This window comes from Gorilla gorilla, chromosome 16 (assembly GCF_029281585.2).
Source record: "Gorilla gorilla gorilla isolate KB3781 chromosome 16, NHGRI_mGorGor1-v2.1_pri, whole genome shotgun sequence".
Classification (NCBI taxonomy): Eukaryota; Metazoa; Chordata; class Mammalia; order Primates; family Hominidae; genus Gorilla; species Gorilla gorilla.
In genome coordinates this window covers 95,586,680-95,601,082 of record NC_073240.2, presented here as the reverse complement: position 1 = coordinate 95,601,082, position 14,403 = coordinate 95,586,680, and the positions used below count along the sequence as shown (strand labels likewise).

Sequence of the window (14,403 nt, the reverse complement as noted above, 5' to 3'; positions counted from 1 at the left end):
ACAGGTGTGAGCCACCACACCCAGCCTGTTTCTGATTTTTTAAAATGCTGAATACATAATATATATCGTTTGACAATTCTAGTTTTATTATTTTTCCCTGTTTTAATATGCATATATATTTCTATGAAAAGTTATCCACTTAAAGGTTCATATTTATAATAACCTTACTATTACTATTTTTTTTTTTTGAGATGGAGTCTCGCTTGGTCACACAGGCTGGAGTGCAGTGGCACTATCTCTGCTCACTGCAACCTCCACCACCCGGGTTCATGCCATTCTCCTGCTTCAGCCTCCTGAGTAGCTGGGACTACAGGCACCTGCCCCCACACCCGGCTAATTTTTTGTATTTTTTAGTGGAGACAGGGTTTCACCGGGTTAGCCAGTATAGTCTCGATCTCCTAACCTCGTGATCCACCCACCTCAGCCTCCCAAAGTGCTGGGATTACAGGCATGAGCCACCACGCCCGGCCTTATAATAACCTTATTGTTAACTCAATCTTTTTTTTACCCCTAAAACCTGTATCAAGTTTCTGACCTACCTTTTACTTACATTTGTGTAGGATAATTTTGTTCATCCGTTTGTGTATTACTGTGTTTTAGGTGTCTCAAAGAAGCAGCAATTAGATTTTACTCTTTGAATCCATGTAAGAGGTTTTTCTACTTAATAGAAAAGTTGAACTGATTTAACATCTACCACGTGTGATTCACCCAGCTTTCTACTTGCCATCAGGAGACTCCTACAGTCATTCTTTCTCTCTTAGCCTGTCTGTTCTAATCAAACACCTAGACTGTCTACCACATGGGGTTCAGGATCTCTCCAGCATGTTAAAGGTACTCTTTCCTAGTTTCTAGAACCAATAGGAAATTTGCGTTATTTTGTCTTCATTTATTTATTTCAATGGTTACATTGGACCAGGAGTAGACAATGAGAAGAGTTGAAATTTCCGTTCAAAGTGACCATTTTCGCCCCACTTGGGACTCAAGTTTTGTCTTTATCAAATAATTTCCCAGGTGATACATCCCTCTCTCCTTTTCACCTATGCACACTGCCCCTCCACCCTACGGCACCAACTTGACTTACATGGAATTCGCCAACCAAATCTATGCCCTGGAAAACCAAACCTTGGCAACAGATTTACTTTTTTTTAAGCTTAATTATAAATCAATATTATTTACTTTAATGGGCAAAAATTTCTGTATTAACCTAAAACAACCTATGATTGTTCAAGTCCATTTCAATGCACAAACCCATCACAGGTGAAACTTGGGCAATAGAGTTAATTGAAAATGCAAATGGAGATACACGTGGCATTTATTTGGTACAAGCCATTATAGAAAATTCATCCCAGTAAATCAATTAAGTGAAGCTGTTATTGGTGCGGCCAGCTATCGGGTGTACATGGATTCACCGAGAACGCTGGGAATTTAGAAGGGCAGTATAGAGACCCATGCTTCTGATTATACAGTCATTTGTGACATTGGCCTGGCTCACACAGAAGGACTCACATTTGATTCAAAATGCAGGTCTCTGGCAGGGCACGGTGGCTCACGCCTGTAATCCCAGCACTTTGGGAGGCTGAGGTGGGCAGAACACCTGAGGTCAGTAGTTTGAGACCAGCCTGGCCAACATGGTGAAACCTTGTCTCTACTGAAAATACAAAAATTAGCCAGGCATGGTGGTGGGTGCCTGTAATCCCAGTTATTCAGGAGGCTGAGGCAGGAGAATTGCTTGAGCCTGGGAGGTGGAGGTTGCAGTGAGCCAAGATCAAGCCACTGCACTCCAGCCCAGGCAACAGAGCAAGACTCCATCTCAAAAAAAAAAAAAAAAAAAGAAAGAAATTGCAGGTCTTCATCAAACTGCAGATGACTTCTTATTTGTTATTAGGAAATACCAATATATGCATGCTTTTCCTGTTTTACAGATTACCATGAAAGCTGATTTTCAGTCTTCTAACATGGGTCCATTGGGTAATTTTGAGACGGTAAATGTGTGATTCAATAAAAAGGAATGGCCTAGAGGAGAAGAATCCAGCCTGATTTTCAGGACAGAATTAAGATCACTTAATTGAGGATAAAAATATTAAATAAGTCTATTGAGTCAGTCAATTATCAGAAGATAGTGTCTACTGCCTGACATGTTTTAAGACTCTAAAGTGTGCTTAGAGTTTTCCAATGCACACTTACTGTGTTACTGATTAGAAGATTAAAGGAGCAATGTGAAAATGAGCAAATATTAGAAGTCTTCAGATTATAACGCATTCCAATCTCAATTTTCTACTGTTTTTACCCATGAATATTTTATTAACAAGTATTGTATATCTATATAAAGAACTATTTTTCTGAAAAAGATTGAAGACAAATGAAATATATGGAAGGATAGCCCATTGGCCTGTATTCTTTCAATTATGATAAACATCTAAGCATATATATATATATATATATATACATATATATATATGCCTTGAACATTCACCATCAATAATGAATATATTTATATGGATTTTAAATGAGCCAGTAGTCAGCACATTCACCTTGATTAAAAAGATATAGTGAATTTGGAACAGGCTCTTCATTTAACAGGCTTAAATGCACTTAGCACATTACCAATTTGAGTGAGATTAAAAGTTGAAGTATATTCCATACTTTATACTTAGACATTTAAAAATATAGTTTGCATTTTCTCTAAAAGTGTAAATCAAGTTACGGTTTATGACTTTATTAGACAAAATGAATTCTCAAAAAATTATTCACATTCCTCTTCAAGAAATACAATTTCTGTTTTTTCTGTTTTTAAACCTAAAATAAGGTATTATTGATTATGGCTCCATTGCCTATAAAGATCAGAGAGAAACACCAACAAATCAATTTTTATGATTCTCGCTCATGTTAAAAAACAAAACAAAACAAAACAAAAACAGAGAAACAAGTCCTTCTCCTAAAGAAGCACACAATATGAAATCTAAGTGTGTTATCTGATGCTTAATTCTCAGAATCTGAACCAAGTCTTCTGGGAAGAGTCTTCTCTCTCACTAATTTGCTTCATACTAGAGCCGAAACTTTCTTCCTAGTCAACTGCTCCAATATCTCTACCTCCAGGTCAAAAATCTTCAGTGGCTCCCTGCTAAAATAGTAACCGAGACCTCCCTCAACCTTTCCTGGGCTGCCCTCAGTGTGTCCCACTTCCCCTCCATGCCCACCCTGAGCTCCCAGAAGCCAGGCCCCTCCTCATTCCCAGACACGGCCTTTCCCCTACACCTCTGCTCCCCTCATCCCTGGACCTTCTGTTTGGAATGTCCTTCATTCTTCACTTCACCTGCCACACACTATCAACACGCCACTCATCCCTGACCCAGCTCAAACTCCCTACTTCCTAAGTCTTCCTAAACTTAAACCCATCCGTCCTACTTCCCACTGCCCTTTCTCGTTCCTGTGAGACTTATATGTTTATTTGGGTCTTACGTGTTTATTGCACAGGTGCCTTCCTGCAACTTACCCAACTCTTCATGTCTGCGTCCCTCCTGCCACCCCCCAACCCCGACCCTGACGGCACATAGCACAGTGGTTACACAAAATAGCCTCTTGATTCTTGCTTTGGAGATGATATATACTTAATAATTACTCACTGTGGCAATATAACAAACTCTTAGCAGCTCAGGCTTTAGTATGAGACCACCTAAATTCAAATCCTGTCTCTATTACTTACTAGCTACAGGATCCTTTTGGTGCTTCAGTATCCTTATTTGTAAATGGGCATAATAATAAAGCCTGCCTCATCCAGTCCTTAGAGAACTGATGGTTCAGCACATGCCAAGTGTATGGCACAGAACTTGCTAGTTCACTATTCTATTGTAAGCATCACTCAAGAGAGATTAAAGAAAAAAACTAGATCTAAATAAGTAGGTTAAAACACATCCTCTAAATCACAAGTTAGAATTATTTGAAAACAGAATGATCCATGAAATAACTTACAGCTTATACTTTGCCAGTTAAATTGAGGGTTACAGCAATTTTAAGATCATATTTATACCTAATATTAGATAGAGAATCAATTCATTTGGAGAGGGAATGTTGCAGGTGGACCACTGAATTTCAGGGAGAGCCCACACAGACGCACTAGGAGATATGATCACTTCCCCAATTTATCAGTCAGGAATTGGAAATGAATCTGGATGGAAACAGAGTGAACAGCAGCAGCCGAAGCATCTTATTGAGTGCACCATGCCAGGGTTCCCCAAAGTCCTTGAGAGGAATGGCCCAGGCTGTGCTATTTTACAAGGTAGAGACCTTGCAGATCAGGGGTTATTCCTGGATGTACACAGCACTTTTATATTAGAAACAAACACATAATGTGGAACAAATCAAGCACTTCCTGGCCTGAAACTCTTTGTGGTTTCCCATCCCCCACGATGAAAATGCCAAAGTACTTCAACCTTTTTCACTTTCGCATCCTCCAGGGTCCTCTCCAGCTCCACCCTACCTCTGTGTCCTTTCCTGTTCGCCACCAGGCACACTTGATCAATCCATACTGGTTGCCCAGCCATTGCTGGAATTTGACAGTCAAGGTCCTGCCTCACAGCCCTTGAACTTGAGAATTTCCTGCCTGGGAGGGATTTCTCAGATATCCACATGGCTCTCTCCCTCACCTCCTTACATTCCCACTCAAATGCCCCCTTTTCCATGAGGCCCTCCCTGGCTAGCAGCTGGAAAAAAGTGCCCTTCCCCACACATATTCCCAGCAACCCTCTCCCTCTTTACTTTTCACCATCTAACATTCTGTATATTGCTTTTGTTTTGTTTATGCATTGTTTCCTGCTACTATAATAAAAGCTCCAAGAGAGGAGGGAGCCTCCCTCTGGTCATTGTTAGAGCTCTATCACCTAAAGCACTGCCTGGCACCAAGTGGACACTTGATGAATATATGTGGAACAAATGAATGAACAACAGATCATAAGGCAGCTTATGACCAATCTGAAAAAAGTCCCAATCGAGGACTCCTTGCATTTAAGCCAGGTCATTCATGAGACATTCTACTTTGTATTTTGAAAGATATGTTTTGAAAAATGCATTAGTTTAGGTCAGCGGTTCTTGACTGGAAGTGATCTCCACCCCCTCAGAATATCTGGCAACATCTACATACGTATTTGGCTGTCACAGCAGGGATGTGGGCAGGCGTTACTGTTATCTAGTGTGTAGAGGTCAGGGAGACGGCTGGACATGCTACGATGCACAGGGCAGCTCCATATGACAAAGAATGTCCTGGCCCCAAATATCAATAGTGCCAAGACTGAGAAACCCTGATTAAGCTGGAGGTAACTTCTTAGATCTTCTAGGGAAGGAAGGAAAGCAGGAAGCGGGGAAGGAGGAAGGAGGAAGGAGGAAGGGAGGAGAGGAAGGAGAGAAAAAGGAAGAACCAGTAACCTATGCTAATGCTTTTTACAAACCAGATCCTTCAAAATACAAGGTAGAATGTTTTGTGAAAGCCTACTTTAAATGCAAGCCACCACACACTTTGACTTTTTTTTAGGTTGGCTACAAGGAGGGAAGAAGAGAAAGACAGAATCGGGTAAGGGTTTGGGGAAAGGAAGGCAGGCAGGCGAGCTAAGTCGGTTGTTGGTAGTATAGAAAGACCAAACACACAAAACTTTTATGTACAAAACAGAGGGGAGTTGTTTTTTTTTTTTTAAGTCATGTTCACCAAGCAAGGAATAAAAAAAGTGAAATGAGAAAACTGTCAAGGAGAGTCTTTGCTCCGAGTCCCCCAGACCTCTCTAAAGTGTCCCCCACATTCTGGTTACATGTATTCTCATGGGAATAACTGACAAAGTTGTAATGAAAAAAAAAGGGGGAGGGAAATCCCAAATTGCCATCTCCTCTCTGAGAGCTGCTCGGCTGGTGCCGATGGCTCAGAGCATGTGGCAGGAGCCAGCCGTACCAGGGAGCAGATGCTCCAGACAGGCTCTCCGAGTAACATCAGGGATATGAGAACTCGGGGAGAAATTATCCAAGCGCGCAAACACAGAAGAAAAGATATTAAGAAGTACGGCATTCCTCCCTCTGTAAACATCAAGTGAGTCAGGCTAATCTCATGGTTAAATTACAGAGTGCTCCACCCACAAAAATCCACAGATAGCTTGGAAAAAATAAGTCTTTGGGAAGAATAACGTCTCATTGGCTGATACAGCCATAATAAGCCTAAAACAAACTGTGTTAATGGTTGGATGAAAAACTGGAATTCTCTCTTCTCAAAGAGTATATTTGGTACATATATTACTGTCTAATTAAGAGATGAATTCACTCCCCAGCTTCCCCCCCACCATGTAAAGGCATTCTTTGGTGCTTTCTCTTCTGAATTTTGTAAGTATTTTTTCCTTCACTGACCCTGGTGCATTATCTTATAGCTGGACTGCGAAAACGCTTTTCCTTCTCCAAGAAAGGCTCTCTGCTTTCTTCCACAAAGCATTTTTTAGTTTTGAGACCAAAAGCAAACATGACTGCTAAAAAGACAAATAGAACTTTTGGGAAAATGGCCTTTAAAAGAACTGAGAACAAATGTGCAGTTAGCAACAATTAATCTTTGAAGAAATGTACAGTAAGGAGCTATAAAGAAATACATGTGTGTTTTTCATTAATAAATAGAAAATCAGTCATTCATCTATATTCCTTGTAACCAAAGACAAATTCCTATCTTAAGATGGGAAGAATGAAAATGAATTGAAAAACTGGTCAAAACGTTTTGGTTGGTTAAGTCAATATTGGACTGAAACAGAAAAAAATTACATCCCTTTATATCTGAAACTACTGAAAATACCGGATAAGAATGAGGAATAAAACAATCGTTTCCTGCTATAGTTAGGAGGATTTTTTTCCCCCAGGTTGACAAAGATAAAGCAACTCTAGACCATAGAAACTCATCAACTATAAAATGACTCACAAATTGTTTATTACTAAAGGAAACTTACGGACAGCAAGGGAATGGCAACTTTTCCAAGAAAATCTGGGGGTTTATCGCCATCTTCATCAAACACTGTCACTTCCAAAACATCATGGATATCTTTAATGGGACTGTAACAAAAATACCATGTATTATACACAAAAACACACAAGTGAAGTCTGTTCCATGAAGATCTGGAAACACTGTTTCACTAATTAAGTCTGTATGTCCTTAGAGTATAAAACTACCATTTAATTAAATTCCAAAAATTAAATCAAACTGACTGTATTCCCAAACCTTCCATCATAGAAGATTCAGACATCCATATGAAAAAAAGAAGTCAACTTTTTTACTATGACATTTTTCAAACAGTATACCTGCACTCAAGGGTAGGACTTTCAAAGAAACAAAATAAAGAAAGAGATAGGGAGAAAGCATTAGCAGAGTGTCCAACCAAAGTAATTTTTAAAAAGCTTCCAAATGAAAGGAGTTAACATTTTTTAAAATTAAGAATTACCTTTAAAATAAAATGGTAGTGAAAGATCGCTATTTCCTGAAATGCATAGAAACCCTCTGTTGTTGAAACACAAAATACTAAAAATATATATATTTTAATATTGACCAGAAGCCAGATACCAGGGACAATGAAAAATGGAGCCATGGTCATTGGCAACGTGTTAGGGAAAAAAGAGACTCTTATATCTGGCCATTGGCAAAAGTGTTTAGCAGAGTTAATCCACTTTTCATAGATCCTTGGGAACTTTCTGCTAATAGCATTAACTCTACTCAAAATGAACTTTATTTTTTCACTTATAAGCACAGACAGAGCATTGATTTAGCTTCGTGGGGACAGTATGTCACCATTTTACCCAAATTCAACAGGGCCTCCCCTCAATGTTCAGGTGCCTTGAAATCTAAAGCAAACTAAGATCTTAAATCTACCCAGCCTCCTAAATGCCCGGGTTTGATAGTGTGGGCAGAGAATCACTGTGGGATGGGTCGCTCAGATAAACTGGAATATAAGGAGCCTTTGGGGGTCTCTAAGGAGTCACAGATAATCTATATTTTCCTAAAGATTTTGGCAGATCTTAGAACACATAAGATCATTGAATTTAAGGCAGGTCTCCATTTCCTTAACCCACGAATGAATTAACCTAGAAATATGGAAGCTTCCATTTATTCATAGATTAATTTAGTCACTGAAAGATCTACTTTACAAATGCCTCCTATAACAGTCCCTTGCAGTTCCAAATGGTCTCTTCTATTATTAACACCACACTCTATAAAATGAAAGGATAAAAGGTTTTCAAAAGAAAAAACAATAAAATTTACTCTTTGCCCATAAAAATGGACAGAAAATTCCACTCAAGAGCCCCAGACTACCTTCCAAGCATAGCAGAAATAATTCCAGAGGCTAAAGCACTTACAATGTAAAAACTTTGTTCCATTCAGGGTTGAGGTTTTTGTAGACGGTATGTGTCTGAAGTCGGTCATTGCCTAACTCCAGCAAGCAAAATGGGTCACTCTTCCCTGGAAAGATAACATACACATTGGTCAAAGACAAGTGAATCTCGAAAGGGATAAGGGCAATGTGAACAAGAGTCAGATAAAGTTGTGCTTGCTGAAAGAGGGAAGGCAAGACTCCTTTTCCAATGAGTCATGGAGGCCCTGTGTGGGAATCCAGGAGACAGGCAGAGGCTACAAGTGTTGTACCTTTAGCATACTTAACGGGTTAGAACAAACACACCACCTGATATGGTCTGGTTGTGTCCCCACCCAAATATCATGTTGAATTGTAGCTCCCATAATTCCCATGTGTTGTGGGAAGGACCTGGTGGGAGATAACTGAATCATGGGGGCGGTTTCCCCCATACTGTTCTCATGGTAGAGAATAAGTCTCATGAGATCTGATGGTTTTATAAGTGGTTTTTCTTTCACTTGGCTCTCATTCTCTTTTGCCTGATGCCATGTAAGACGTGACTCGCCTTCTGCTACGATTGTGAGGCCTCCCCAGCCACGTGGAACTGTGAGTCCATTAACCCTCTTTTATAAATTACCCAGCCTCAGGTATGTATTTATCAGCAACGTGAAAACAGACTAATACACCACCCAAGACCAGGCCTTGAAAGCCAGCGGCCACACATTTCACAGGAGTGGGAATCCATTTGGCATGAGAGCCCATTTCTTTGTTTTTAAAATGATGTTCATCTCTGTTTCCTTCCTAAATTCTAAGTCAATCTGCATAATTACTATTCTATAACTGAAAACCCGTAACTTACAGGCTTCTACATGGCTATAAGAGGAAGTGAGAAAAAGTGTAAAAATGGCTCTTTAGGAGTTAAGCTCTGCTCCTAAGCAAATGGTCACAAACACTCATGATCCTGTATACTCAGTACGTTATGAGAATACACGAGCTACATTTTTGGTGTCATAAAACAAACAAAGTGTAACTCAATAAAGGTCAGAGTTTTTAACTTAACAAAAAAAATTAAGCTCATCTTTCACTTCTCACCTCTTCTCTTTCTACCCTATCTCCCATATTTGCACACCAAAAAACGTAAGAAATTTCCAGATCCAAAGTTAGACCTACAGTGTTACCAAGCAAAAAACTCACTTCCCTTTTGCTGTGTTTGGCGGAAGGATCTGGAATTGGAACTGTCAGGGAAAGAACGAATGGCTCCATAACGTCCGTAGGACATGAACGCATTGCCGGCGTCTGCAGCATACTGGCACTTTACAAAGCAGCGCTTGCTAAATTAATTGCGGGCACAAGGACAGATGCTGTTCCAACAAATGGCCAAGGAGTCCCAGGCCAGGGCCTAAGCCAGAGAGTGCTCAGGCCTCTTGACCTGCTGGCCTACCATTCGGGTCACTGAACCTCCATCTAATTCGCTTAATAACCAGGCGCTCTGAGGTACAGCACATCAATAGAGATACTGATACTTGCAGGAGCCTGCATGAAGATTATTGTTTAAAAAGGGAGGAGGAGAAGAGCAGACGCATGGGCGATGAATAGTATTAAACAGGAGATTCCACTCAGCTGACTAGTGGCCTGGACACTTAGATTCCTCGCCAAAGCTTTTAAGTCAATGCTACTATTTCAGTTGCTAGTAGACAATGATCAAGCCACAGACATAAAGGAAGGAGTGAGGGTTTTCAATTGCAAACAATGGAAATGGTCCCTGTCTACATATAGCGGAAAAGAAATTTATTAAAATAATATCAAACAGCATTCAGAATTCCTACAAAGGCTGGAGAATCGGGCTAAAAAATATCACTATAAACCAAAGAATACTTAAGCACAAGAAACTCAGCCCATATCTCATACCAGGAAAAGTCTGTTGTGGCCTCTGCTTCCCCAGAATATTGCCCTCACAATTCACTTCCAATATGAATTCTCTACTCCTGCTTCTTTGCCTCACTCAAGACCGATGCAAGGGCCTCCGAGGCCTGTCTTACACAGCCAAGTACCCAGGCCTGAAAGGCCAGAACTCACAAAGGGAATACTGACTTTGTAGCTTCTGTGAATGAAAGTGGGCTCTGACCTCTTCTTCAAAATATACAATGGGAAATGATTCAAACACGGAAGGGATTTTAGATGCTGGGGAGTCAAAATCAAACTAACATAAAAATCCATCTGCACCCACAAAAAGTCTTATTTATTTAAAGACAGTTTACGCTGGCCATGTGGTTTGCAGGGGAAGAGGCTGGAGTTAGCTGGGGAAAAGCCTACCAACATAGAACAACACCATTTCCTCTTCAGCAACTGTGAACAAGACGAGACCACATACTTTTGGCTTAATGCTCAGGTATACCATGCTTGATTTCTCCACCCAGGCTGAAACAGCTACTTAACCGTTTGTCAGACTATTAGTAGGTGTCAGCGCTGCTCCTCCAGAGACGCCAGCATGACACGCCATCAGCAGTTGCTCCAGGGAAACCGTCTGACACTTTTAATGAAAACCCTGGGGTTACTCCACAGCAGGGCAGAGATGCTGCCTGGTCCTGTTGAGGCACAGGTGGGCTCGTTCTGTGGCTCCCGCTCTCTCAAGCAAGCACGCTCTTAGCTGTCCCAGCTAATGAGGAACAGACTTTCCTCCAGAAACCAGGAACTTCAGTTATGTGTCTCCAAGGAACACATTGTACCAACTCTCTGAAGATAATTCAGTCAAAGCTCATTAAAATGCTGCATTTATTAATATTACAGTATAAACAGAGAGAAGCAAGAAGAAACAAAGACATTAAAATGTTTATAGAATAATTTATGCACATTTTGTGGATTGATTTCTCTTAAAAAGTTTCAGATACATGGGGACTTTGAGTAAAATTTCAATAACAAATATTCTTATTTGAGATAACAAGTATCTCTCATAATAAATGAAATGTCCAAATGCTCACCAATGGTACTGAGAGAAAAGGACAAGGCAGACTGACATACATACATTTGAGGCCATGCTTTTCCTCTTTGTACCACCCATTTCACAGGAAGAACATCTAGAAGGCCTCCTCTGTGTCCAGAAGCCACATCACCTTGACACATTTATGCCACTGACAATTCAGTTTCACATTGAGGTTTAGCACTTTGCACTCAATAGCCTTTGCTATTTTCCAACATTGCTTTAAAATTTATTTGTATTTCTTGAATGGCAAGTAAGGGGGGGTTCACTTAAACAGTTTTACCTTTGTATCAATTATAGAAGCTGAATGGCAAATAATAAATGTGTTACAATAGTCATATCATTCATTTGATAACCCCCCTTTTTTTTTTTTTTTTGAGATGGAGTCTCACTCTGTTGCCTAGGCTAGAGTGAAGTGGTGTGATTTCGGTTCACTGCAGCCTCTGCCTCCTGGGTTCCAGCAATTCTCCCTCCTCAGCCTCCCGGGTAGCTGGGATTATAGGCACGTGCCACCACGCCCAGCTAATTTTTGTATTTTTAGTGGAGACAGGGTTTCACCATGTTGGCCAGGCTGGTCTCAAATTCCTGACCTCATGTGATCCACCCACCTCAGCCTCCCAAAGTGCTGGGATTACAGGCATGAGCCACCATGCCCAGCCCATTTGATAACCGTTTATTAAGCATGTAGCTTAATAAATGTTCCTAGCACTAAACTGACCCTGAAATACAATGACCACCTAAGCAATTATCTGCAAGGGACTCTCATAATGGTCTCTGCTATTCTGAAAATGCTGCCCTTTCCAAGAAAAGATTCCTCATTCTCATCCCACAGCAAACTGAGTTGTTTCCATTTCAGATCTCCAATTGTATATTGCTGTTACTACTCTTATATCCCACATTTGTAAATTTCCACTCCACAGTCAGCATGCATATTCACTTAAGGGTCCTGATGCAGGCACACCCAATATATGTATGCTCTTACCATCCCCCAAGAACAGTGCTATGGCCTAGGGACACAGGGCAGCAGTGAAATGCAGATGAGAGGATGAAAGTTCAGAGAAATGTAATTCAGTTCAGAAAAGTTCAGAAAGATTTCTTAGTGGAGGCGATTCTTAATTGAGGTTTACAAGGGAAGTGTTTGATGAGCAGAAATGGATAAGTCCTTCTTGTGGAGATGGGACAGGTCAAAGCATCAAATTTATTAGGAGGATATATATATATTATATATATTATTATATATAATATATATCATATATGATATATATTATACATTATATATCATATATATTATATATCATATATAATTATAGATTATGTCATATATTATATATGATATATATCATATATAATTATATATCATAATTATATATTATATATTATATATCATATATAATTATATGTCATATATAATTATGTCATATATAATTATATATTACATTTCATATATAATTATATATTACATATATTATATATATTATATATCATATATTATATTATATTACACATATATTATATATCATATATATGATATTTATATTTTATATATATATGAGAGAGAGAGGCAAATAGCGATAATCAGGTAATGTAAGATACAGGTGGATAGGTACTAAGATTGGCTTGAAGACCATCACCAGTAGTTTTCATTTCATTCTACTCATCCAGGAGCCAGGAACCACCCTAGACTGTCAATACAATACAAGGGGTAGAGTTGGAAGAAAGCACTTCTGGACCAACACAATTCCTGAAACTAAATATGGAGCATTTTAGCTCAGAGAGGCTTGGTGGACGTGGGAGGACAGCAGAGCCATTCCAGATGAAAATTTCTAAAACTCTATTTTCATGTCTTATTTCCAACCATTTGTTTACAAACCTTACTATCAGATATTGGAGCACATTTTAATTGATCAGTTCTGGAAATCTATATTTTCTATCTGTTTACCCCACATAACCCATCCTTATCTACCCACTGTTCACCAACTCTTTAGCAAGGTTAGTGTCTCTTTCCTCCACTCCTAACTTCACTAGGCTGCCCTATCCGGTCCTGCACACAGAGTAACAGGGCTCATTTCTGCTTCCTACTTTGCACGGGGAATAGCTTGTCCCTCTGTGCCCTTCCAATCTCCTTGCTCTCCATAAAAGGAAAACATTAAAAAAAAAAAAAAAAAACTAACTTCTCAGGCCTAGTTTAACCTTGCCTTCTTTGTGGCACTTTCTCTGCAACCTCCAGGGAGACCCCAGACTCCTATGATAATGAGTTTGGACATTATAATGCCTGCTGTATGATGTACCTGTTCGTATATTCAACAACTGCTTAATGATCCTCAGAATGTGCAAAGCACTGTGCTAGGAGCTGAGGGGGCCTTTAAAAGAAAATGAAATGTTGATCTCTGTTCTTCTAGGCCTAACTTTTCATGTACGTCCAGCCTTTCCAGATGGGTCCTGGCCTTCTCTAGGACAAATAATGACTTCCTCAGCATCACACAGGCAAAGACCTGCTCACCTTGCTGTGACAGATGTCTAGAACAAGGGGCAGATAGGTCCATACTAGGACTGCAAGAACAGTAAAGGAAAAATAGGACTTCACCTTGCTAAAATGTTATTTATCTTGATTTCTGATAATCCTATATTCTAACACCTAGAGCAAACAAGATGAGTGACATGAGAAAGTTTCCTTTTTATTTGTATTTTTTAAATACAGACAAGGTCTCACTCTGTCACCCAGGTTGGAGTGCAATGGTGCAATCATAGCTCATGGTACTGTAACTTTGAATTCCTGGGCTCAAGCAATCCTCCTGCCTCAGCCTCTATGACTAGCTAGGACTACAAGGACATGCCACCATATCTGGTTAATTTTTTTTTTTTGGTAGACACCAGGTTTCATCATGTTGACCAGTCTGGTCTGGAACCCCTGGGCTCAAGCAATCCTCCCTCCTTGTCCTCTTAAAGTGTTGAAATTATGGGTGCGAGTCACTGCGCTTGGCCCTAAATATTTTCTTCTTCTATCTCCACTTCCCTGCTACTTCTCAAGCCCCTCAACAATATCATCATTCACTGATCTTGTCTAACATCTTCCCA

At 39.9% G+C, this 14,403-nt stretch overlaps 1 protein-coding gene across 6 annotated transcripts in view; it reads right to left on the bottom strand.

Moving 5' to 3' along the window:
* The window catches only part of MCTP2 (multiple C2 and transmembrane domain containing 2), a 262,809-nt gene that overhangs the window by 100,763 nt on the left and 147,643 nt on the right, over window positions 1–14,403 (bottom strand). For all 6 annotated transcript variants that reach the window (XM_055364239.2, XM_063698858.1, XM_055364238.2 and 3 more), the window contains exons 13-14: window positions 8,359–8,461; window positions 6,960–7,062 (exon numbers count right to left, since the gene is read on the bottom strand). In XM_055364239.2, coding sequence (XP_055220214.2) covers window positions 6,960–7,062; window positions 8,359–8,461 — 206 coding nt within the window. The remainder of the gene's footprint in view (window positions 1–6,959; window positions 7,063–8,358; window positions 8,462–14,403) is intronic.